General features: G+C 35.0%; 1 protein-coding gene across 7 annotated transcripts in view; it reads left to right on the plus strand.

Moving 5' to 3' along the window:
* The window catches only part of MYSM1 (Myb like, SWIRM and MPN domains 1), a 47823-nt gene that overhangs the window by 14577 nt on the left and 9243 nt on the right, over positions 1 to 24003 (plus strand). For 3 of the 7 annotated variants that reach the window (XM_036444248.1, XM_036444249.1, XM_036444253.1), the window contains exons 4-17: positions 913 to 990; positions 1085 to 1108; positions 2175 to 2253; positions 5613 to 5711; positions 6541 to 7310; positions 11048 to 11178; positions 12092 to 12195; positions 13653 to 13730; positions 15835 to 15923; positions 19093 to 19147; positions 19484 to 19534; positions 20204 to 20278; positions 21152 to 21340; positions 23052 to 23184. In XM_036444248.1, coding sequence (XP_036300141.1) covers positions 913 to 990; positions 1085 to 1108; positions 2175 to 2253; positions 5613 to 5711; positions 6541 to 7310; positions 11048 to 11178; positions 12092 to 12195; positions 13653 to 13730; positions 15835 to 15923; positions 19093 to 19147; positions 19484 to 19534; positions 20204 to 20278; positions 21152 to 21340; positions 23052 to 23184 — 1955 coding nt within the window. The remainder of the gene's footprint in view (positions 1 to 912; positions 991 to 1084; positions 1109 to 2174; positions 2254 to 5612; positions 5712 to 6540; positions 7311 to 11047; positions 11179 to 12091; positions 12196 to 13652; positions 13731 to 15834; positions 15924 to 19092; positions 19148 to 19483; positions 19535 to 20203; positions 20279 to 21151; positions 21341 to 23051; positions 23185 to 24003) is intronic. The other 4 variants (XM_036444251.1, XM_036444250.1, XM_045584553.1 and 1 more) reach the window with 4 other exon arrangements.

Genomic DNA, 24003 nt, shown 5'->3' on the forward strand with positions numbered 1-24003 from the left:
GGGACCTCAGGCTGCACCCCCTGGCCTGGGCCAGGGGACCTCAAAGTGCGTCACCTGGTGGGATTTGACAGAGGTGGGGTCAGCTGGGTTTGGATATAGCCCGATGGGTGTGGGGCTGGCCCGGTTTGGGTCTTGCATAATTTCTAGGTGCACATGGGTGGGTGGGGACTTGATTCTATGCCCTGTGGTGCACCCCAGACTCTGACAAGAGGAAGATTTTCATACACATTTTAATTTTCTTTCATCTCTGACAGTTATATTATAGAGAAAGGGCAAATAGCAATTTTAAAATACTAGAGGCCCAGTGCATGAAAATTCATACACTGGAGTAGGGCTTCCTTAGCCTGGCCTGTCCCCTCTCACAGTCAGGGAGCTCTCAGTGGTGGGAGGTGACCCAGCAATCAGGGGAAGGCGACCTTCCCCCCCCCCCCCCCCCATCACACCTTTGCTGCTGCCATTGCCAATAGAGTAAGCCTCAGCCCGGCCTTGGTTACCTGTGCCTCAGGCAGCCCTGGGGGGCCATCCAAGGCTTACCTGTGACTTGGGCCAGCCCTGGGAGGCTGAAGGGTTGAGGGGACTGGGAAACTGGAGGCAGGTGCATAGAGTGACCGGACCTGCCTGTTGCCCCAGTGGGGCTGAGAGGACTGGGTGCTGCCATGTTTGAAGGCATGGCAGTCAATTAGTATATTCTCTCCTTACTGGATGTGGGCACCACCATCTTTGTAAGGGCATAATGGTCAATTAGCATATTCCTTCTTTATTAGATAGGCTTTCCTCTTAATTCCCTTTTAATGTTTTAATGTGCACGAATTTCATGCACTGGGTCACTAGTATAATATAATGCCTACTTTATATGAGTCATGTAAAAGTTATGATTTTATTGTTTTTAAAGTTTCCTTAATAATTACACAGGTATTATTTATCTAAAAAATCACTTCCAGAAAAATTCTGGCTTGATCAAAAGGAAGATGATAAAAAATACATGAAGAGGTAAAAATTAATTATCATACTTTTAAAAAATATGATCAGTACTTTTACAAACTTCACACACTTCCCTATTTTCTTTTTTCATGTGGTGGTGCAGTCTGCAGAAAACAGCAAAAATCATGTATGTACTTATGTTTAAAACTTTAAAACCTTTTGTATTAGTTAAAAGTTATGGGAAAATTAAATAAAAATTATAGTCGGCTTGTGGAAAAGCTTTCTTGATCTTGAGTTATACAAAAAGATAAAATAAAAATTTCTTGTATACATTGGAATGCCCCAAGGTAATTTTATGCGGCTATTTTTCAAAATTTCTCTTTTGATTTCATCAGATTATGGAAAAAATAGGTTTCTTAGGGATTTGTGGGGAAACTTTTAAAATCTGCTATTTAATATTGGGAATTGACACTGTCAGTTAACTTTTAATCACTTCAAACAAAAATTTAATTTGAATTTGTAGCTTTTAAAAAATTAAAGAAACTATTAACTATTTTATTTAGTGTTTATAAACTTGCATGTTTATGCTCCCTTAAAGGATAAGGCTTACAGATTTGCAGTTGCCAAAAATTTGAGCAATGAACAGACTTTGGCTTTTTCATTTTGCTGAATAAACAAAAATAAAAAATGAAATTAATGAAAAGATTAATGGTGTGCTTGAATTAAATTAGTGAGCCTCATCACTTTTAATTTTTTTAAGAGACTGCAATTTCAAACGCAATAAACATAATGCCATACTTAGTTTTTTTTATTACTTTTCTGGCTTGTTATTTACATGGATTTACATGGAAGAATCAGAGATAATATTTCTAGAGTCAGTTTAAACTTTTACATGCCTTTCAGGATTTGGAAATATTTTAATGTCTGCTGTTTTATGTCCAGCGTAAAGAACTCTATTTGTTTGTTTTCACACTGACTCCCTTTGATGTCTTTTAGTGTTATCTTCACTCAGACCCAAGGATTATGTCTTTTGGGACTCCTAACATACTGAGCTAGAGAATTATAGGGTCAGGGTGAATCTGCCTCGTCATGTAGAGGCTGCAGCCTTCTTCGTCTTTTACTTTTTTTAAGTTCTTAGACTCAGAATATTGAATTTATTTTATGGCTATCTATAATCTTTAGCTGCATAAATATGGAATGTTCCATTTCAGATTTTTTTTTTTTTTTTTTGCAATTCCTTTTTCCCCCCTCAGGGTACAATCTCCTACAAAACCAGCCAGTTTCTCAGTAAAGTGGACGATAGAAGAAAAAGAGCTGTTTGAACAAGGGCTGGTAAATAGAGCAATTTTTGACTTATAGTAAAATAATTCTAGAAGCAAATATAGATAGAATTATAAGGTTAAATTATTTGTAGAGACCAGAAATTTCTTTTTAATCACAGTGATTATATATGTAGTTTTTCTATAGATAGAGTGATAATGTATGTAGTATAGTACAAGAGAATTTAACTCACTTAAGTTAATAAAATATTAAAATAGATTTGGATTGATTTTTGAATAGTTTTTATCCTATTTTTATACTAGTAAAACTCCCAAATTGAACTATTTCTTTAAACTACCTGGTTTAAAAGGGAGAATTATTTAGTTATCTGTGCATATGGAACTGTCTGTGTTGGTTGAGTTATTTTTTATTCAGATAGTTGGCATTGTGCATATAATCTAAATATTTTAGCAGATGTAATAAAAGACAAAACATGGTGTGTTTTTTTGTGTGTGAAAGTTTCACTGAGACCTATATAAATGTCTACAAATTATATAATGGAAAAATATGTATGCCAATTTCTAATTCTGAAAATACTTCTTAATATGAAGACATTTTTAATAAAATATTCAGAAAAGTTTTTTAGCTATGGAAAATAGATTATATCATTTCCTTTAAGGTACACATTACCCAGTGTTATACCAAATAAATTTTGAAGTTATATATTTACATTAAATTTATAGGATATTTATATAATTATGTAGAACTCAGAAATGCTAATTGAAGTATTATTGATAATGTTTCTACAGATGGGAAATTAAATGTGCTTGTATTTTTATAGTCATTACTATGACAGTCATATATTCTGTGATGTTTTTATATAAATACCTAAACTATTGCGTGTTTTATCTCTTCTTGAGATTTTTATCCTGTGCTGTTATATTTTATATTTTTACATTTCAGTCTGTTGCATGATTATCATTTACATAATCTGACTCTTAACTAACTAGCCATTTATTTAAATTGTCCCTTACTGAAGACCACACATACACACACACACAAACACACACACATATCAGAGTAAGTGGGTTGTGAATTTTTAGGTTATTATTGTTGACATTGGTAGTAGTTATAGGAGCTACATCTGCATGGTTCAAAATTCAAAGGTGCCTAAAGTTTATAAGGTGTAAAGTTTTAACTCTTGTCTCAGCCTTCAGTTCTCTATGCCTGAGATAATCATTTTAATTTTTTTTGTGGATCCTTCCAGAGATATTTATCCCTGTATAAACAAATGTGTATTTATTTATATACTAGAAGCCCAGTGTATGAAATTCGTGCATTTGAAGGGGTTCCTCAGCCCACCTGCGCCCTCTCACAGTCCAGGAACTCTCGGGGGATGTTCGACTGATGGCTTACTTCCCAGCCATCAGTCATATCGTACATCCTTAGCACTGCTGCAGAGACTGGAGAGGCTCCCACCACCATGAATGTGCTAACCAGCTGTGAGCTCAGCTTCTGGCTAAGTGGCGCTCCCCTTATGGGAATGCACTGATCACCAGGAGTCAGCTCCTGTGTTGAGCATCTGCCCCCTAATGGTCAGTGTGTGTCATAGTGACTGGTCATTCCACTGAAACTGGCTCTCCGACATCCCTGGAGGGTTACCAGATTGCGAGAGGGCGAAGGCCAGGCCGAGGGACCCCATCAGTGGACTATTGGGGCTGAGGAAGGAAGTGAGAGGTGGGCCAGCTGGAGAGGGACTGCGGGAGGCATCCAGGGCATGTCTGGCCCTCCTCATATGATCGTCCAGACCCCAGCAACAAGCTAACCTACTGGTCTGAGTACTTGCCCCCTGGTGGTCAGTGCATGTCATAGTGAGCAATTGAGTAGCCTTAGCATATCATTAGCATACTATACTTTGATTTGTTGAATGGCCAACTGGACGACTGGACACTTAGCATATTAGGCTTTTATTATATAGGATGTAGATACCATAAACAGATATTTTAAACTTAGAACGGTTTTCCACAAAAATAAATGGAACTATTGGTTATATTTTAACCTTTTGATGTACAATAGTTCGCTTATGGACTGAAATTTCTCAGGTTTGAGAGAAGGGGATTATGTGGTACTGAATGATGAAGGAAGATTTTTTCCTTCTTTTTCTTGGGCATAGAGCTCTCCCTTTGCTCTATTTTAAAATTAATGAATGTTTTCTTTGCTCCTGTTGTTAGTGTCCCCTCTGTAAGCTTCATAGTGCCCAAGCCCTTACAGTTCCTACTGGTCACACTTAACCAGATCTGTCCTATCTCCAAAGTGCTCCATGCTGCCAGTTTACCTGCTTGACTTTATTCCACAATAAGATAATGAATTCTGCAGTAAGTTTATCTTTGCTATGCATTAGTTAAGAGCAATGTAGATAATTAATATATACTCACTAGTAATTTACCCTGAAATACTTTCAGTTTTAAGAAATTATCCACATATCATATTTTCTCATGAATACCACAAATAATTGTATAAATTAAGGTTTATCATTTGGGTCGGATCTTTGAAGATGACTTGCTACCATAAGTCATGACTGCCTGGCCTGAAGCCTGCCCTGAGGTCAACTCCCCTGAGTTGCGGCTGGACTTTTTTTGTTGTTGGTTTGTTTTTCATAGCTTTAAGAATTCTAAAAAATTATAATTGTTGAGTTACTTTGGGAAGTAGAGAATATTTTGTGTTAGAGATATTATAAAGGAGGTTTATGTATGTATCAAATGAGTCTTGATACCTAAAAATTCCATTTAGCTTTAAAATTACATTTATTCCTTTCTGTACTTCAGAACACGCCAGAACTCCCTGGAGTTCTTAGTTTTTCTCACCACAGCTTACTGTTAGCAAGTGACAATCTTCGACAGTAGAGGGGTGTAGGGAGGCTCTGGTTGCAGCTCTCTTCATTTAAAATTCTTGTCAATTCACCCTGATGTCTGTGTAGAGTATAATGGATATTGTAACAGATAAAATCTGGGCAAGAGGGTATTTTTAAATTAGTGTCAGAACATACTCAGTTGATTGTATAAATGACAGATGCAACCTGCCTCCATTTCAGATACTTTTTAAGTTATCTTAAGATTTGGAGCATCATAATGTGCAATATGAATACATAACGGTTAGGAATACATAAAAGTGATGTATCTTTATTTAGATAGCTATGAAAAGAAAACTAATTTCTAAACTATTTTGGTCAGTTGTCATTAAGTCCAGATTCTGAAAGAAGAATGTGGGCCTTGATTTTAAGTCTTAGCTATAAATGAAGCTTCATTGTGTGCTTTAGAAAATAAATGAAGATGGTTTTTTCTCTTAATTTGCTTTTTTTAGTGTGGCATTTGCTTAGAATATTAATAAGTCAGTTCAACAGAAGCAATTTCTTTTTCATTTTGATAACATAGGCTAAATTTGGCCGAAGGTGGACCAAAATTGCAAAGCTAATTGGAAGCCGAACTATTTTACAAGTGAAGAGCTATGCCAGACAGTACTTTAAAAATAAGGTAAGCAGAATATAACTATACTAATTGATAATATTTTAAATAAAATTAGTAAGAAAAGTAGGTTTTAATTCAAGTATTAAAATATTAATGTTCAAAGTTTATATAGTGGAAATATCTCCTAACAACAGGAGCAACAGGTACTTTATAGATGTTTATCTTCAAAATCTCTAAGTATATCTTCAGTGTTATGATTGTTTCTATTGAATAGGTATTATATTATTCTACTTAACTTCATACAGTTAAATAGAAGAAGATTTTAATTGCTCACTTAACCTGTTAACCAAGCAGGACCTATAAATACGTCAAACATAAGCACTATCGGGAACGGGTAGGACATATGAATACATCCTTGAAATATATGTTGCGCCCTGAGAGGGACGGTATATATTTTTTGTAATCTTTATAATTGTTTGTAAAATTTATAATTTTTTAATTCGATGTTTCCATTTTTTGTTGATATTCTTTTCTATTTGTTTGTAATTTTGTATTTTCCTTTGTGCTTTATATATAAATAAATGAAAAAATATATTTTATTTATTTTAATTAAGTATAAATAAAAATAATAATAATAGAAAATTATGTCCACTGGGCATGACATACTGACATGTCCTAGTGAAAGAGTATGCGCCCGTTGTATGTTGCCTAATTAAAAAGGGAACTCCCCGGTTAACAGGTTAAAATATAATAAACGCTTTAAAGAAAAGAACAATAAAGGTACAATACATCAGTGATGTGCTCAGTTTAATAACATTGTATTTATCCTGCTTTTTGTGCCAATTATTAAGTTTTCAAATTGTAATATTGGGGTTTTATCTTGATTTTTAATAAGGTAAAATTAGATGGTCCAGAGAAGGAAGTATCAAATCAGAAGAACAGCAGTGATTTTCAGGTTAAAAGTGAAGATGAAAGCACAAAGTCTTGGACCCCTTCAAGTTTAAGGGGACGTGCTGATCCCAACTTGAATGCTGTAAAAATTGAAAAGTTATCTGACGATGAAGAAGTAGACATCACAGATGAGGCAGATGAATTGACTTCTCAGGCACCTCAGGAGAATCCTAGCAGTGATATTTTATTAGATATCCCTAATAGTAAAAGTAATGAAACCTACCAAGGAGAATGTATTACCTCTGACAGCCAGGAAGATCCCATTTCTAAATCTTCCAAGGAATATCTTCAGAATCCAAAGCACATTGAGATGGAAACGCTTTCAAGCTCAAGAATTAAATTTTGGACTGAAAAAGAGAGCACCAGTGATGAAAAGTCAGTAGAATTAAATGATCAGAAATGTAATAAACTGATGAAAAACTGTGATAAGCATAATGGAAATGGAATAGTAGATGATACCAGGCTGTTGCCTTCTCCGGAGCCTTGTGAAGTTCAGAAAGATTTGAGTGATCATGAAACGCTTTTTCATTCTTGTCAAATGGAGGAAGAGCACCATGAGGAAGAAGAGCTTAAACCACCGGAGCAAGAAGTAGAAATAGATAGAAATATTATTCAAGAAGAAGAAAAACAAGCAATTCCTGAGTTTTTTGAGGGGCGCCAAGCTAAAACACCAGAACGCTATTTGAAAATTAGGAATTACATTTTGGATCAGTGGTAAGGAAGAATTATATTATAGATACTGTTTTAAAACTTATGATACCCTATAGTATTTTAATTAGGCTTATGCAGAAGTTAGTATTTTATAATGCTAATGATCCAGAGAACTTGAACATAATATATTTCAATAGGCAAGACTTTAAGTTTCTTGTGAACTTTTTTGGGGAAAGCTTTGGTAAACATTATTATCTGTAGCTATCTTAATCCATCTCTGTTCATTAGAGTGTTTGGATCTGGAAAAAGGGGTAGATGATTACCTTAAGAAGTACTTTCTTAGGGCATTGTTAGGGAGATATAGAAAGCACTACTGTTCTGGAAAAGAGGATGACATAACACCTTTCCTAGTTTATTCTGTACTTTGAAATACAAAGAAAGAAAACTTCCATGGCAGGATAATGTCATTCTAAATAGCTGCCTTAAGTGCTTTGAACTTTGAACCTGTAGCAGATAGTTCATTGCTTCATCCAGCTTCATCAGGAAACAGGAATTTTTGATATATGCAGTTTACCCTAAAAAATGTCAGTACCTTTTACTTAAATTATTTAGTGGGGGTTGGGGAACAAACCAAAAAACTTCCTACTTTATTAACCTAAATGCTCTGAATGTAATTGAATTTTTCATAATAGCTTGAGACATCATTAAACATTCACAGTTGTTAATTGTTTCAGGATTGTATAGGGCCATCTTTATAGAGGGCTTCTGCTACAATCTAGGAAGATTACCAAAGGAAAACAGGTTATTAAATCAGTAACCATTTTGCTGTACAATATTGAGTGATTTGGCTTTTAAGGATAACTATATTCTTAAGAAAGATTTTTGTTCTTGTTCTTGCAGGCAGTTGAGATTGTTAAAAATATAAGTTTGGGTAAGGGTGGGAACAAAGTAAGGAATAATGTATAAAGAACAACTGACATTAGCATAATGTTTTACAGTTTATAGAAAGCATTTCTGTGTCATCTGATTCCTTAACAACAATCCTGTAAAATAGGCAGCTGATATTTTCAATACTAGTATTTGATAAAATAATTTTGAGGTCAGGAGAGGTTTACAGCCAGTAATGGATAGACTTCTGTGCAAGTCCTGACACTCTAAATCACTCTTTCCATGATTCCATATTGCCTAATTCACACTATTAAAAAAGATAAATTGATATCTAATTTTCATTTTAGAAATAAGAGGATGAATGGCCAACATTGAATGACTTTAAAATAACTCAAAAAATGTCTTTATGAATCATCAGTGAATATTTACTGTAACTTTAATCAAATTTTATTTGTCACTTTGAATTTTGGATTCTATGAGGCAGAATAATTTATAGAGACAGTATAAATTATATAGCAGTAGTTTCCTAATGTCATTTGCCTTAGTTCATGAAGCTAGTTAAAGTGTTGCTGTTTCAGTAGGAGAAAGCAAAAAGAAATGTATTGAATAGGAAATCAGATGTTCTTTCCAGAAATAGAAGAGAGAATGGTTAGGGACTGGATGTGGTATTTAAAAAACAATGGAAAAATTAATGTTTTAAAAATAAAAAGAGACCTGCTTCATTTGTTTGTAGCTAAAAGATCCTTCTCATAAAAGCACATGCAGTCAACTCTCTACTTAGGGGAATTTAATAAAAATAGTAACCAATGCCATTATTGAATGCCTACCAATGCCATGCATTGTATTTAAATCATCTCCAATCCTCTTGACAACCTGTCCTCCTTTTACAGATGAGAACAATGAGTTTCAGAGAGTAAAAGGAACTTGTTGCAGGTTACTATAAGTGAAGATGATATCCAGGATCTGTAGTCTCGACTCATTATTTTCACACTCCCACCTCAGGGCCTTGACCTAGAGACTTTTCATTCTGCTTTGGATGCTTTCCCCTCCAGATCTTGCTGAATCTTGCTTTTTTATCTCATTTATGTCTGCCCAAGGGAAATTAAAGGCCTTCTCTAACCACCCTATCTAAAATAGCTCACATATATATCTCCTTCTTCTCATTCTCTTACCCTGTTTTTAATTTATCTTCATAGAATTTATTACCACTGAAAATATTATATTTTTATTTATTGTCTCTCCCCTCCTCTTCTACCCCCCTCCCAGTGATAATGTAGGCTCCACACTAGGACAGATTTTTAAAAATAATCTATTTGTTCATTGTTAAATCCCTAATGTTTAGAGCAATGCTTGGAATACAGAAGTCTCTTCATTTGTTAGGAAGAAAAGATTGAATGAATGATTCATCATATCATGAACAGATGTTTTGAGAGGCTTTATCATTTGTTTAGCACTGTACTAGATTACTAAGTTCTGCTTAAAGCCTGTGATTTGGATAATTGTTAATGACATCAATTCAATTTTTAGACTCCAGTTTTTTTGGTAGCCTGTTATACCATGCTCATTTCTGCTTTCTTGACTTTTGTGCAGTTTGTTTTCTTGTAAAACATTTGAAATCTCAACTTTTCAATTGAACTTTGAAACCCTCCCACATCACAAATTACTTTTTACCATCTCTGAAATTTTATAGAATTTATTATTTCAATTATGGTTTTTGCTTAGAGAGGCCTTCCCCAAATATCCAATCTAAAATAGTCTATGCCTATTTATCTCACTGTATCCTTTTTTCTTCCTAGCACTCATTGCCACCTGACAGTACAATAGATATTATTCATTAGTTTATTTGACTGTCTCCCCATTAAAGTAGTTCATGAAGCTAGGTAAAGTGTTGTCAGGAAGTGTTAAAGTAAGGTTAGGAAGTTGATATTATTCATCTCTGTATCCTTAGTGCCCAGAACAATGCCTGATTCAGAGGATACAAAATAAAATAAATATTTGTAGGATAAAATCAAGGTTGAGTAAGAAATACCTGTTATATGATTTATCTGAATACTTGGTTTGTAATGTCTGTTTGCATCTTGTCACTTAAAGTGCTTTAATTTCTCTGACCTTTTTGTTTCTCATCTCTAAAATGAGAATAATAAAATCTATATCTTGTAGAGTTGTTGATGAGGATTAAGGTACAGCATCTGGCATAAGAACTTAGTAATGATTTGCTTCTATTAAGCAAATAATATTTAAGTATTAAGTTTTCTATTATTCTTACACTTTATATTGTACCATCTAGCATGGTACATTATACATGTTCTGTAAATATATGTTTTATTATACAAACTTTTCATTTCTTTCATAATCTTTGGGCATTTCTTGATTTCTTTGGGATCCCCTATAATGTCTGTTTTCCACTGAGAGTAAGCACTTTATTGGCATAATGATTAAAGACATAAAATTTTTAAGTATTTATAAGGTAGTTTATAATGAAAAGATACTGCTCTACAAAGTAAAAATAGATGAACCTAGTGATATACTAAAAAATTCAAAAAGCCTAAAATATCATATACTTCAATATATTATCGAAGTGTTCTTTTTAGTCAAGGATTCAGACTTAAATCTGGATCTATAGGTAAATAAGCTTCTAGCTTAAAAGTCCTAGGATAACTGGCATCTATTTTATTTAATTTAATATTGAGAAAGAAGTGATACTTATAAAAATCACACTAGTAAGTTATTATATCATTTTATTTCAGAAAAAAGTACATTTGGGTATTATGTATTTGTATTATATTTACTACACATTTACATATTGTGAAGGGGTAAATTTTTAACATATTTCAAATATTAAAAGTTTTCCCAGAAATCCTTTTTCATGTTTTTATTTATCCAAAATAATTGTACTTCCATCTCTTAATTAGGGAGATATGCAAACCGAAATACTTAAATAAGACCTCAGTACGCCCTGGCCTGAAGAACTGTGGGGATGTTAATTGTATTGGACGGATTCATACATACCTCGAATTGATAGGAGCAATCAATTTTGGATGTGGTAAACATAAAAACCCAACATGTTTTACTTGACATTTTTATCTTATGGCACCCATTAATTTCTTTGATGGTTAGAATTCAGGTGGATTTAGAGAGATTCTATAGCATTTTTGAATAATTGTATTGGGATTTTTCTGTAAAACAGATTTCTGGTGATTAAGCTATATTTCCTTTCGACCTACAGTGAAAATTGGTGGTATAATTTTTAAAGAAAATATATGCAGTCTAGGTAGTACAAATAATTTAAAAATGCAATTCCTTGTCAAGTAAATTTTTAAATGTATTCTACCCCTTTATTAACATGACATATACTTTTTGAAGAAAGATAATACCATAGTTGCAAAATGTTAAAGTAATTAGAACCTTGCAACTCATGGTTTGAGAAGAGTGTTCTGTAGTGTCTTTGAAAAGATAACTAACCAGAAAACTTCCTGTCAGAGATGGTTTTTATTTTACAATAGTTTAAAAGTCATAGAATTTACAGTTTGCCCTGAGGTCTTTGTTTGCCCACCGCACTGTATATTAGTACTAGCTTTTCAGGAAAACTAAGGTGACATAGCTTCCTCAGCCACTAAAAGAAAAATGCAATCATATTTTCTGGATTAGACTTCCAAAGTTAGCAAAGTGGACTTAATAAAAAAAAAAATTAAACAAATTATCCATTTCCTACATAACACATTTTATTGAGATTTCCTTATAATAGCATTACTTTTATGTGAGAACTAAGTGGCACATAAAGTATGTGAAAGTAGATAATATCTCCCTCAAATGTGGAGTAGGATAGAAACATTGAAGCTCTGGAATAAAAAAAAAAAAACTTTGAAATTGGCTTACAATATATAGTCAGTGTAGATGTGTCTCCCTTTTTAACAAATGAAAAAATAGAGTGTTTTGTTTTCCCTAAATTCCAATAGAACAGGCTGTCTATAACAGGCCACAACCAGTTGATAAAGTACGAATCAGAGACAGAAAAGATACAGTAGAAGCATACCAACTTGCCCAGCGTCTGCAATCCATGGTAAGCAGTCACCTCTCTCACTAACTGATCTCTCCAAATTGCCTTTTACCCTATTAAGTAAGGTATGTCTACTCTTAACTGTTTGACAAGTGGCCATTTAGTGGAAGAACATGTTTTCTCTTGTATTTTACCTTGCCATTCACTTTTCTGTTTCCATTCAATTTCACATAGGTTTATAAGGCAAAAACAAAAATCCTCAAATTTCACTGGCAATCTTTAATAGAGAAGTGTAATGTTTTGCTAAAGTGGCCTTAGACTGCTGGATTTGATTTCTAAATCTAAGATTTTATTTACACTGTACGTACAGTTAAGCTCTTTTTTTCTTTTTCTTTTTGTTTGTTTAAAATTCTTACCCTAAGATTCAGTCTTTTGGGATAGTTATCGAAAATATTTTAGACTTTACTTTTTAATTCTTGAGGTTAGTGAATTTTACAATAGTTTAAAAGTCATGAATTTTATTTAAAAAATAAATCCAACAAGTCCTAAAAAACAGAATCATGTGAACCAATAAATAGGTTAAATTGGTAATAGATGAGATAAAAAGGAATAAATACTAGAGTGGGTGTCTTAGAGTACTTGAGCTGAAACCAGTTCTACCTAGATTTACTGTAAGAAAGGATGTTTTCAAATATAGTTACTGGAGATGTTGCTAGTCAAACAGTGACCTCTGGCAAGCTAATTCATTTAAAGGCTTTACATTGAGTTTGCAAAACTGGATATTAGTAATGCAGTTATCCAACATTGTAAATTTTTTTTTTTTTTACCATTTGTATTAACTAAGCAATCTTTTCCTTTCTAAGGCTGAAATATAATTATTTTGCTTCTAATTTTCAATATTTTCCCTCTTGCTGTGTGTTATTGCAAGTTTTCTACCACAAGTGATTGAACAGGAAGTAATTTTTTTAGGGATTCTTTTTAGACTTCAAAGTATATTTTTAAAATGTTTTTACTGATTTTTGAGAGAGAGAGAGAAGGGGGGGGGGGAGATGGATGTGAAAGAGAAATATCGATCAGTTGCCTCCCTTATGTACTTATGTACCTGGATTGGGATTGAACCCAACCTACAACCTGGACGTGTGTCCTGACCAGGAATCAAACTGGTTACTCTTCAGTGTATGGGATGACACTCAACCAACTGAGACCACACCTGCCAGGCCAGTCTTAAAAATACTTTTTGTTTGAGTGTTTTAGCTCCCAAGTGTTTAAAGAAAATGAAAATTAAAGACGAAATCCCATAGAATACAGAAAATAATCACTTCTATTTCTGAGCAGAGTGCTAACTATTGAACATAAATTAATAAAATGAAATTTAGTCAGGCCTTGCCAATTGGGGAATACAATATATTTATGGAGAAATTGCTTTTTGGAAAATCATTTCTTTTTACTTTTATTAAAATGTGCTGTGATTTCTCCAAGTTAATTTTGTTGCCTTTTGCTTTATTTTAACCTCATCACAGCGCACAAGGAGGCGTAGGGTCCGAGACCCATGGGGAAATTGGTGTGATGCAAAAGATTTAGAAGGACAGACATTTGAGGTAACTTTGACCTTTTCAAATGTATATCTTAATGTCACAAATATTACACTTTAAAAGTATATACATATATATGTCTCATTTCCATGTTAATTGTTTTGTTTAGAAGTTACTAATAAACAGCCAAGTAGAAGGATTTGGTGATGCAGTTAACTAGGAGTTGGACTCATTTTCAGAACTTTGATGATCTATTTCTACATTCTGCTCTCTAGCTCAAGAATATTTTCCAGGGTGCTGGGAAGTTGGTATGCCCAGGTCATTTCAGTAAACGTTGCTGAATGACATTTTGATACACCAATTAAAATAATGTCCCAAGCATTAAACATAATACAAATATTGAAGTATTATTTCTACTAATAAAAACTACGGTCCTAAAAAGAAAATAGGCAATGAATGTGTGTATGTATACACCCACACTCATTCTATATATATTATTTGTTTATGAACAGCCAGTGCAGTATAATGGTGTCATGAACAAGGAAGCATCCCCAAAAGGAGGCACTCCCACACATTTGTGTCTTTCCACAATAACAGGTTTATTAAGGAGTCACATGCAGCTTATACACAGAGGGGGAGCTTATGCTATAGAAGCTAGCAAAGTGAGCACCCTTTTCAAAGTTTTAGTCTCTGGTGGTGTCCCCAGATAGTGAGGCGGGTGTTGGTTTTCAGGTAGGCAGCTACAATGATGGCACTCATCTAGTGAATTGGAAGTCTGGCAGGGCTCTGAGCGAGACCTGTGGTACAGCCAAACATAAGTGTTGCGTGGTCGGAGCTCTGAGTTCTTACCCACCAGGGGTGGAGGTCCCTCTCTCATATCAGTGAGTTCTTATCCAGGTGTCCAAACTTGTAGGTTTGGCCATTCCAGCCCCTCCTCAAACTTGACATACACTTGACCTAACTGTCATGGCTAACAGTGACTCCACATTGGATTGTCAAAGGTGTCCAAAACGTCCTCTCTGCTCATGCTCTATACAAATGGAAAATGTGAAGGTAGATAATGCCTCCCTCAAATGATTGTTGTGAGAATTCAGTGAAATAAATGAAATAGGTGTATGAAGGTGGTAAATGTGAGTCTTCTTTTTTTCACCCACTCCCTCCCCCTAACCTCACAACTGAGCACAGTTCTAGACACAACAATTAGTATTCACGTGTTTCCATTGCTTCTTGGCCTTTTGGCTAAGATCAAGTGTAGTAATACATGGTTCCTGCCTAGAAGTAACTTAGATTAATAGGAAAGACAAAGCCTGTGGTTAGTTCCATAATATTGGCCCTAAGAAGTATAAGTTTCTCTAAAATGATATGATTGGGGATGGTTTCACAAGGGATGTGATGTTTCACCTGTGGCATGAAGGATGAGCTAGAGAATCTCAAAATGTAGAATGTAGGTTAAGGCATTCCAGGCTGAGGGATCAGCACAAATAAAGGTATAGACATAGAATGGAAAAATACTAGAAATGTTCTGGGGAAAAGTACATGGTTCATTGGGGCTAGAGTGTAAGGTTGGTACTAGAAATGGAATGAAATACTTCTATTTACATAAGATTTACTATGTATCAACACTATTGTCAGTATTTTACAATCATTAATCTTCACAATAACATCCTGAAATGGTTATTATTACTATATTGTTCCCATTTTAAATACTGTATGAGGAAACTAAAACAAAGAAAGCTTTAAGATTCACCCATCTAGTAAGTACTGTAACAGCAGATCCAGGCATTTTACCTCCAGAATCTGCTCTTTATCATGAACACTGGGATATCTCTCAGTTGTGAAAGAAAACTCAATACTTGCTGACTAGAAATGGGAAATGAGAAAGAGGAAAGACTCAGGTTATCCTGAGTTTTTCGACCCAGGATACCATTAATTGAAATCAGTAAGTCAAGAAAAGGAGTAAATTTTAAGTTTTGTATGGCTATATGTTTTAGAACAATTTTTTAAAACACATTATTCAGCATTTCTGTTTATTAGTAACAAGAAGGAGACACACTTATCAACTTTGTCTTGTTCTCACATGCCCTTAAATATGGTTTTAAAGGAGTATTTTTATTAATTCTACCTCTCAGTGGTTAATGGATCCATGATTAACTGGTATTTTATATTTTAGCATCTCTCTGCTGAGGAGTTGGCAAGAAGAAGAGAAGAGGAAAAATGCAAACCTATTAAATCTTTAAAAGTGCAAAGATCAACAAAAAGGTATATAAATGTGATTCTTTAACTAATCATAAATTATTAGAAAATGCACAGGAAAATATTTGAAATAGTTGCATTATATTTTTCACATTAAGTCAAGAAATGCATGTAAAATTTTTAAAATTTTTTATTTCACTGCTTATCACTTTGTGAGACCTGGAGCACAAGTTTTAAATTTGTTCAGGTTCAGTGAATGTAACTCTTGAAAAGGGGACTTATTTATAACAGATGGTCATTTAACTCAGACATTATGAATTGGTAACCTCATGAATGACTAGTTCTCTCTTTAGGTGGTGCTGATTGTTAGCAATGTGGTTGAATCATTTTGAGTCAATATACTTGAATCATTTTGAGTCTACTAGTTTAGCAGATACTTCCTATCAAAAATGAAATTTAGGTCTACTTATCACAACTTCTATTTTCATGAACCCATAATTATTCTTAGTAGTCACCTCTTGACTTGCTAAAGGCTCACTAATCAGCTATTCAAAAATCTTTTCTAGAAATTTTTTAATATTCAACATCTGATTCCTCTGTTTCTAAAGTCTGCTTATTTTGTGTTTTCAAACAAGACCAATAATTGCTTATTCCAAGGCTTCCAATAATTTTCCCATTCTCTGCAGCTCTTCAAAAAACATGGACAGTGATTTCACATCATGGTTCTTCAATGCTTTAGAATGCATATCCATTCTTGCTATTTTCTCATCTATTAGGTCTAGTAATAATTAATGTCGTTTTCTAATACTTTTTTAAATCGAATTTATTTAAACAATACAACAAAATTTAATCAACAAAATAGTTGCCGTTGTTTTCTACTACTTGTGCCCAACGCTCAGGAAGCATTTTAATCCCTCTGTTGTAAAATTCTTGTGATTTTGATGCAAAAAATTCGGTCAATGCATTTTTGAGGCATTCTTCATTATTAAATTTTTTCCAAGAAGAAAGTTTTGCAAAGAACGAAACAAATGGTAATTAGAAGGGGCAATATCAGGAGAATATGCAGGTTGAGGGAGAACTTCCCATTCCAACTGGCGCAGTTTTTCAGCAGTGATTCTTGCAGTATGCGGTCATGCGTTATCGTGGTGAAGAATTACGCCCTTCCGATTAATCAGCGCGGGTTCTTTTTCTCTTAAAGCTTGGGCTAACCTTTCCAATTGGGCACCATACACTGCACTTGTAATGGTTTGGTTAGATGGTAAAAGTTCATAATGAAGAATTCCTTTAAAATTCCACCAAACACACAATATCACTTTTTTCGCATGCAAGTCAGGTTTTGGCGTGGGCTGCGGAGCCTCATTTTTGTCCAACCATTGAGGCCGCTTTTTCAAATTAACATACAGCACCCATTCTTCATCTCCGGTAACAATTTGCTCTAAAAACGGCAAACGGTTTTGACGAGAGAGGAGCGAACTGCAAATTGTGACTCTTTGATTACTGTTGTTGTCGGTCAACTCATGAGGAACCCATTTTCCAAACTTTTGGACTTTGCCAAGTGCACGCAATTGATTGGAAATTGTTTTTTGTGAACAATTTAAAGTTGTCGCAAGCTCTTGTTGGGTAATTTGAGGATTTTGCACCAAAAGAGCTTGAAGAGCTTCTTGATCAAAATTGGACACACGGCCTCAACCACTCTTGTCATCTAACAAAAAATTTCCCTCGCAAAATTTCTCAAACCAACGCTGGCATTTTCTGGCGCTAACTGCATCTTGACCAAGAGCACTACAGATGTTTTTTGCAGCCTCACTTGCTTTTCTTCCTAATTGGAACTCGTAAAGCATGCAGTGCCAAATATGCTCTTCATCCGCCATCTTCTTAGCCCTAGTTTTGCAACAAAAACCAAACCAAACACAAACTTTTTCAAGCAAAACTTGTTAATTGTACTTTACACGTTCTGTAGATACCACGTGTTTGAAGGTTATGTCAATACAAGTCAACGCCAAGCAAGATTTTAAACGAATGTTTAAAAACGACATTATTACTAGATGATCTTAGTTTATTTTTATTCATGTTGATAAAGCATTTTCTAATTTAAAATCGTTCTTTTTCAATAAATGTTTTTTGAATGCCTACGATATGTCAGGCACTGTTCTAGACCCTTGGAATATAGTATTCAACAAACAAGGTATAGTATGTGTTCTGGAGCTAACAGTCTCAGGTAGAAAAGGAACTAAATAGTTTCACTCTTTCAGTTATGTTAACATGAACATATTCTTTATTTGTTTATCTGAACATAGAAAACTTTTTCATTCTTTTTTAAAAATATATTTTTATTGATTTCAAAGAGGAAAGGGGAAGAGGGAGAAAGAATAGAAACATCAATTATGAGAGAGAACCGTTGATCAGCTGCCTCTTGCATGCTCCCACTGGGGATTGAGCCCGAAATCCAGGCATGTGCCCTTGACTGGAATTGAACTCGGATCCATCAGTCCACAGGCAACGCTCTATCCACTAAGCCAAACTGGCTAGAGCAAAACCTTTTCATTCTTAACATATTTCTTAGATCTCAATTCTTTACTGGCCAAAGCCTTTCTAGTATTTCTCTTAGATTTATTAGCACATGCCTTTATATCTGGACTTGCTTAGGTGTTCCTCTTCCCATCTTTTTTTTTTGTTGCACTTTTTCATTTTAAAATATCAGTTTATTATAGAACTTTCTGTATACATTATTTTCTATAGCAGAACTGTTTGTCATTTATTCATTCAACAAATATTTATTGAGTCCCTACTTTATGCTGACCATATTATTATATGGACAGAAATGTTTTTGAGAAACTTGCATCTTTGTTGACATTTCTTTCAGGTCTCATGTCAGGAAATTGGTTAAATCTTGGACTTTTTGAAATCGGCTTTCAGTGTAGGACACATATCTGGCCATTTTTAATGTTCTCTTCTCTTCTTTGGATATTTAAAGAAATTAAGATAATAGAATTACTTTCTCCGAAAAGTCCTGTCATTCCCTCCACCCCCCGCCTTTTTAAAAATCAAGTCCAAAAGAGCAGTGCTGCTTTCAGAAGGGTTGTATGGAACATTTTAAGAAAATTTCCTTCTTTAATATTTTTCTCTCTCAGACAGGTTTCAATTTTTGATACATGTTTTCAAATTTGTAAATAAATGTAATTTTCCTAATCTTGTTGAGATTATATTAGAAATAAATATTTTTCTTATTTTTCAGCTCATTTGATCCCTTCCAGCTGATACCTTGTAATTTTTTCAGTGAAGAAAAACAGGTACTACTTATGCATCAATGAATAACCATACATAATGCCCTCCTGTCAGACATGAAATACTTCTTCATTATATATATATATAGTGGGCAAGGCTGGGTATATTAAGGGTTAGATGAGTAGTACAGATGGAAAATGAGAGGGTTTTAAATGGTAAATTGTTTTCGAAGTTTGGTTCTCACTGAGCTTTAATTGGTAGTAAGACCTTGGAATGATAGGTGATAGGTAAAGGAAAAGAGGGTGGACATTCCAGTGAGAGAGAACAATTTTTATGCTCCCCCATTTTTATACTCCCCCATTTTTGTTGTTGTTGTGTGTGTGTTTTTTTTTATATTTCAGGAGCCATTTCAGGTGAAAGTGGCTTCAGAAGCACTTTTAATAATGGATTTGGTAAGGATAATCTATTGTATTTCTTATTTATATTCTGATTTATATCTTGTGTATTTTTATTGCAGGCATAAGAGAGAGTATGGAAGACCTGTATTTTGGATCTTAACTATCCTCTTTTACAAGGAATCTAAAAATAAGTCTTTTCTTTTGGAGAAAAGCCAAACAATTGCATGTTTCCATATTTTAGAGAAAGTAAATTAATGTGAGTTTTTGCAGACTGTTTATCATCATTAACCCTGTTTTCATTTCCTAGTGTCCTTTTTCTGCTGCCTTCTAGATAACAACAACAAAACAATACTCATAATTTGGAGTTTCTTTCTACTAAACTACTGAGACTCCATAGTTGTGTATTTGTTTATGGACTTTTTCTGTAGGAGGTTTTAGAGTAACTTTTTACTTTGTATCCTTATATCTTTCCTAAATAAGGAGAGCAAATGGTATCTTTATTTTGTAAGTGAAAAAGTAACATTATGGAGTGTTTGAATGTTTGGTTCAAAGCTTTGCAAACAACAGTGCAGTTAGGTCTGAAATCTTAAGTCTTTGTGCTCTGAGCCCAGCATCTAGCTCCTCTAGCATACTACTTTATATTAGAAACACATAAGTGAATTTTATTCTGACTTTTTTGTCCAGTGGTTTGTTTGGGCTAAGTCTGTTTTATATTTCTTTCAGCATGCTCATGTGTCTATGGCAGAAGTGATTGGTCTCTTAGGAGGAAGATATTCAGAAATAGATAAAATAGTCGAAGTAAGTTCTCAATTTTAAAGACTTTAAAAGATTTTGTCCTACTGACATACCATATATATATATATATATATATATATATATATATATATATATTTAAATATATTTTATTGATTTTTTATAGAGAGGAAGAGAGAAGGATAGAGAGTTAGAAACATTGATGAGAGAGAATCATTGATCAGTTACCTCCTGCACATCCCCTACTGGTGATGTGCTCGCAACCAAGGTACATGCCCTTGACCGGAATTGAACCTGGGACCTTTCAGTACACAGGCTAACGCTCTATCCACTGAGCCAAACCAGTTTCGGCCATACCAAATATTTTTATAGATTTCAGTGACTTCACGTATGATGTGAATTAGAACATACAAATGTAGAAAGTTATGTATTCCCAAAAGTGACTTAACATTCCATCTATTGAGTACCTGTTTGTTTTCCTTTACCACTGAGGAAGAAGGAACACTCTGCCAGGCCTTGGTTCCTCTTTGCTTTCTCCAGTAAAAAGCTATAATCCCTATGAGGCCAGGAAGCATGTATAACCTTATAGATGAAACTTGGTATGCATCATTCTGTTGAAATTATTATCATAAATAATAGGGGTCACTGAAAGAGTATGTTGGTACAGGTATTACATGGGCTGATTTGGAAAATTAACAATTATTATTATTACCTGTTTATTAGAAAGTAGATTCTGAGTTCCTAGCATACAATCACACTTTTGGAGTATAATTCATTTGCAAGTTAAAGGCTGCCTATGATTGTAATCAAAAGGCTTGGCTTTAAAAAGTTTCTGTGTCTATGTGTGAAAGAACTAAAACATTAAGGTTGTAGAATTAACAATTCCAGTGTAATCATACAAGGTTTAATCCTTTTTAGGTCTGTGCAGCAGAACCATGTAACAGTCTGAGTACAGGACTTCAGTGTGAGATGGACCCTGTCTCACAAACACAGGCCTCGGAAGCCTTGGCTGTGAGAGGCTACAGTGTTATTGGATGGTACCATTCTCATCCTGCCTTTGATCCCAATCCTTCCCTACGAGATATTGATACTCAAGCCAAATACCAGGTGTGTTTATGTGTCGTATGTGTATGCATTCTGTAAATGATTGCACATTCTCCCCCACATTGCTATTTCTATTACATAAGTGTACTTTTAAGGTTCCTAGCAAAGTATTGTGTTTTTATGTACTTTACATCTGCAGTTTTTAAATAACTTGCATTTTTTTCTGATTACAGAGTAATACATGTTTATTTAAAATTTTGGAAAATGAGCTATTTTGTTTAATACAGACAAACCATCAAAGTAACAGTGATAATTATTCCCAGAGCCTTAAAATTTTTTTCTATTTTTTTTCCTTAGAGCAGTGTACTAGTCCACTAACTTTGATCCATTTAACTAAATTTGATTTAATTGGGTCACTTTGATTTAATTGGGTCAACTTCTGGCTAATCATGTGCCCCTGCCCCTCCTGATCAAGTGCCCACTTCTGGCTGATCATGTGGCCCCACCTCTTTGAGACCTTGGATGGTCTCTGTTTCTGGGGTGCCATCTCCCTGGTTGGCTGTCTGGCCTTGCTCTCCATCCTGTCAATAGTCCCTTTGTCAAAGTACTTGCAGAAAATCGTTTGTGCATGCCATCTTTTTTTCTTTCTGCTGGGACTGTGACAACTGGTATTGAGAAGGAGAGAGGAGAGCAGTGTCCCATCTAGGGTCTATGCAAGAGGTCCACAGGGGCCTATGCGGTCCCTGGAAGGCTGGAGGAGGGAAGGGTGGTGAGGCAGGGATGCTAACTAATGAGTGGGAAGCCCTCAGGGCAAGTGTGGCACACACACAATCACCCCACACTCCTCTGTGAGGAGCAGCTGTGACCCATTGTGCAGGTGAGGCTACTGCAGCAGAGAGGGTGAGTGACTTCCTCAAGGGTGGGCACCCAGCAGTAAAAGGGCAGAGCTAAAATTGGAACCCTCAGGTGCCCAAGTCCTGTGTCTCCTTTACCTGTGACCTCTGGGTAAGTGGCCCTTCACCCTGTGGCCGTTTGCTCTGATGGGTTTCACCCTTCCCCTCCCGCCCCCTTCTTCACCCCTAGAGAACAGGAGTCCTATCATTGCACCTGTGCCTCTGGCGATTGCTCTCTCTGTCCCTCGGTCACTCCCAGCTTGAATTGGGGCGAGGGTCTTGTGTGAACACCCCACCTCCCCTCGCCTTCTGTGGCTTAGATTACAAATTACCTTTATTTTTCCTTTGGCTTCTGCCACCTGCCTCCACTGGCAGATTTTGTTTTACTAGTACATCGAAAAGAAATGGATTTGGGGTCTCCAAACTGTCTGACTTCCTGCATTTGCTCTGTGAGACATGGCTCTGCCCCCAGAGCCTTTAAAAATTGATGGGAACAATAGAACAGAGTCTGGGAATAATTGAAATAATCAGAAACATAATATATATTTTGCATCTCTGAGAAATACAAAGTTTTATTTTCTGCAATTTTATGCTTTTGCTATAGGCAGCTGTTTGTAAATTATTACCATATTGAGAAAGATTATACTAATGGGTTGTGAATATAATTAGTAAATACATTCATGGCAAATAAAGATTTTTTTTTAAAGGTTGGGTTGAACACATTTGAAAACTTTAGTGTGAAATGACTATAGAAGACATTTCATTTCGTTGCTCTTTAGATGTGAATTTTTAAACCCCCTTTTGTTTAAAATATTGGTATGGATAAATACTGACTTAAATTTATGTAGTTCAAACTAATTGTATTTTACCTTTCATTGTAGAGTTACTTCTCCAGAGGTGGTGCCAAGTTCATTGGAATGATTGTTAGTCCCTATAATCGAAATAATCCTTTACCATATTCCCAGATTACCTGCCTGGTTATAAGTGATGAAATTAGCCCAGATGGCTCTTATCGTAAGTTTTCAACAAAAACAACTTCTCCCTGTTATCTTTTCTTCTTGGAATTCTACAAATCAAAGAATTTTTAATTATGTGAAACTAGTTGGTGGAAAAGTTTGTGTCCTTAACAGGGGAATCACTATTTGCATGCCACATAGTGCAATCACCTTTTTCCCTTTAATGCTATTCATCTAGATTCCAGTCTCCTCTGTCTTACTGTGGTTGTTGGGCAAAATGATTACAACTTGGGAAGAGTATGGTCAAGCAGTGTGTGTGTTAGACACTGGAGGCACTGCAATAAGTACAATTCATGCAGACGGGCTTTCTCTGCGATGGCTTACAAATGAAAAAAAGAAAAAGTAAAATGACCGCCCTACCTACCAGCTCTCTATGACCTTAGTTTAGGCTTAACAGTGCCTACCTTTTTTATTTCTTTGCTTCCATTCTATTACAAGAAAGAATTTGGTTGGTTTAACCCCATGGTTGGCAAACTGCGACTCTCAAGCCAAATGCGGCTCTTTGGCTCCTTGAGTGTGGCTCTTCCACAAAATACCGCAGCTGGGCAAAAGTCTGTTTTGAAGAAGTGGCGTTAGAAGAAGTTTAAGTTTAAAAAATTTGGCTCTCAAAAGAAATTTCAATCGTTGTACTGTTGATATTTGGCTCTGTTGACTAATGAGTTTGCTTGACCATTGGTTTAGCCCATCATATGAATTGGCTCTTTTGAGATTTATTTCCACTTGTGGCCAGGAATTAGTGCAGCAGACTAGGGAAAGGAAGTGTGGATGGAAGGGAAGTGATTAGAGAAAACAATGGACATTGTTAGGATATTTATTT

Source organism: Pipistrellus kuhlii, unplaced genomic scaffold (genome assembly GCF_014108245.1).
Source record: "Pipistrellus kuhlii isolate mPipKuh1 unplaced genomic scaffold, mPipKuh1.p scaffold_m20_p_2, whole genome shotgun sequence".
Taxonomy (NCBI): Eukaryota; Metazoa; Chordata; class Mammalia; order Chiroptera; family Vespertilionidae; genus Pipistrellus; species Pipistrellus kuhlii.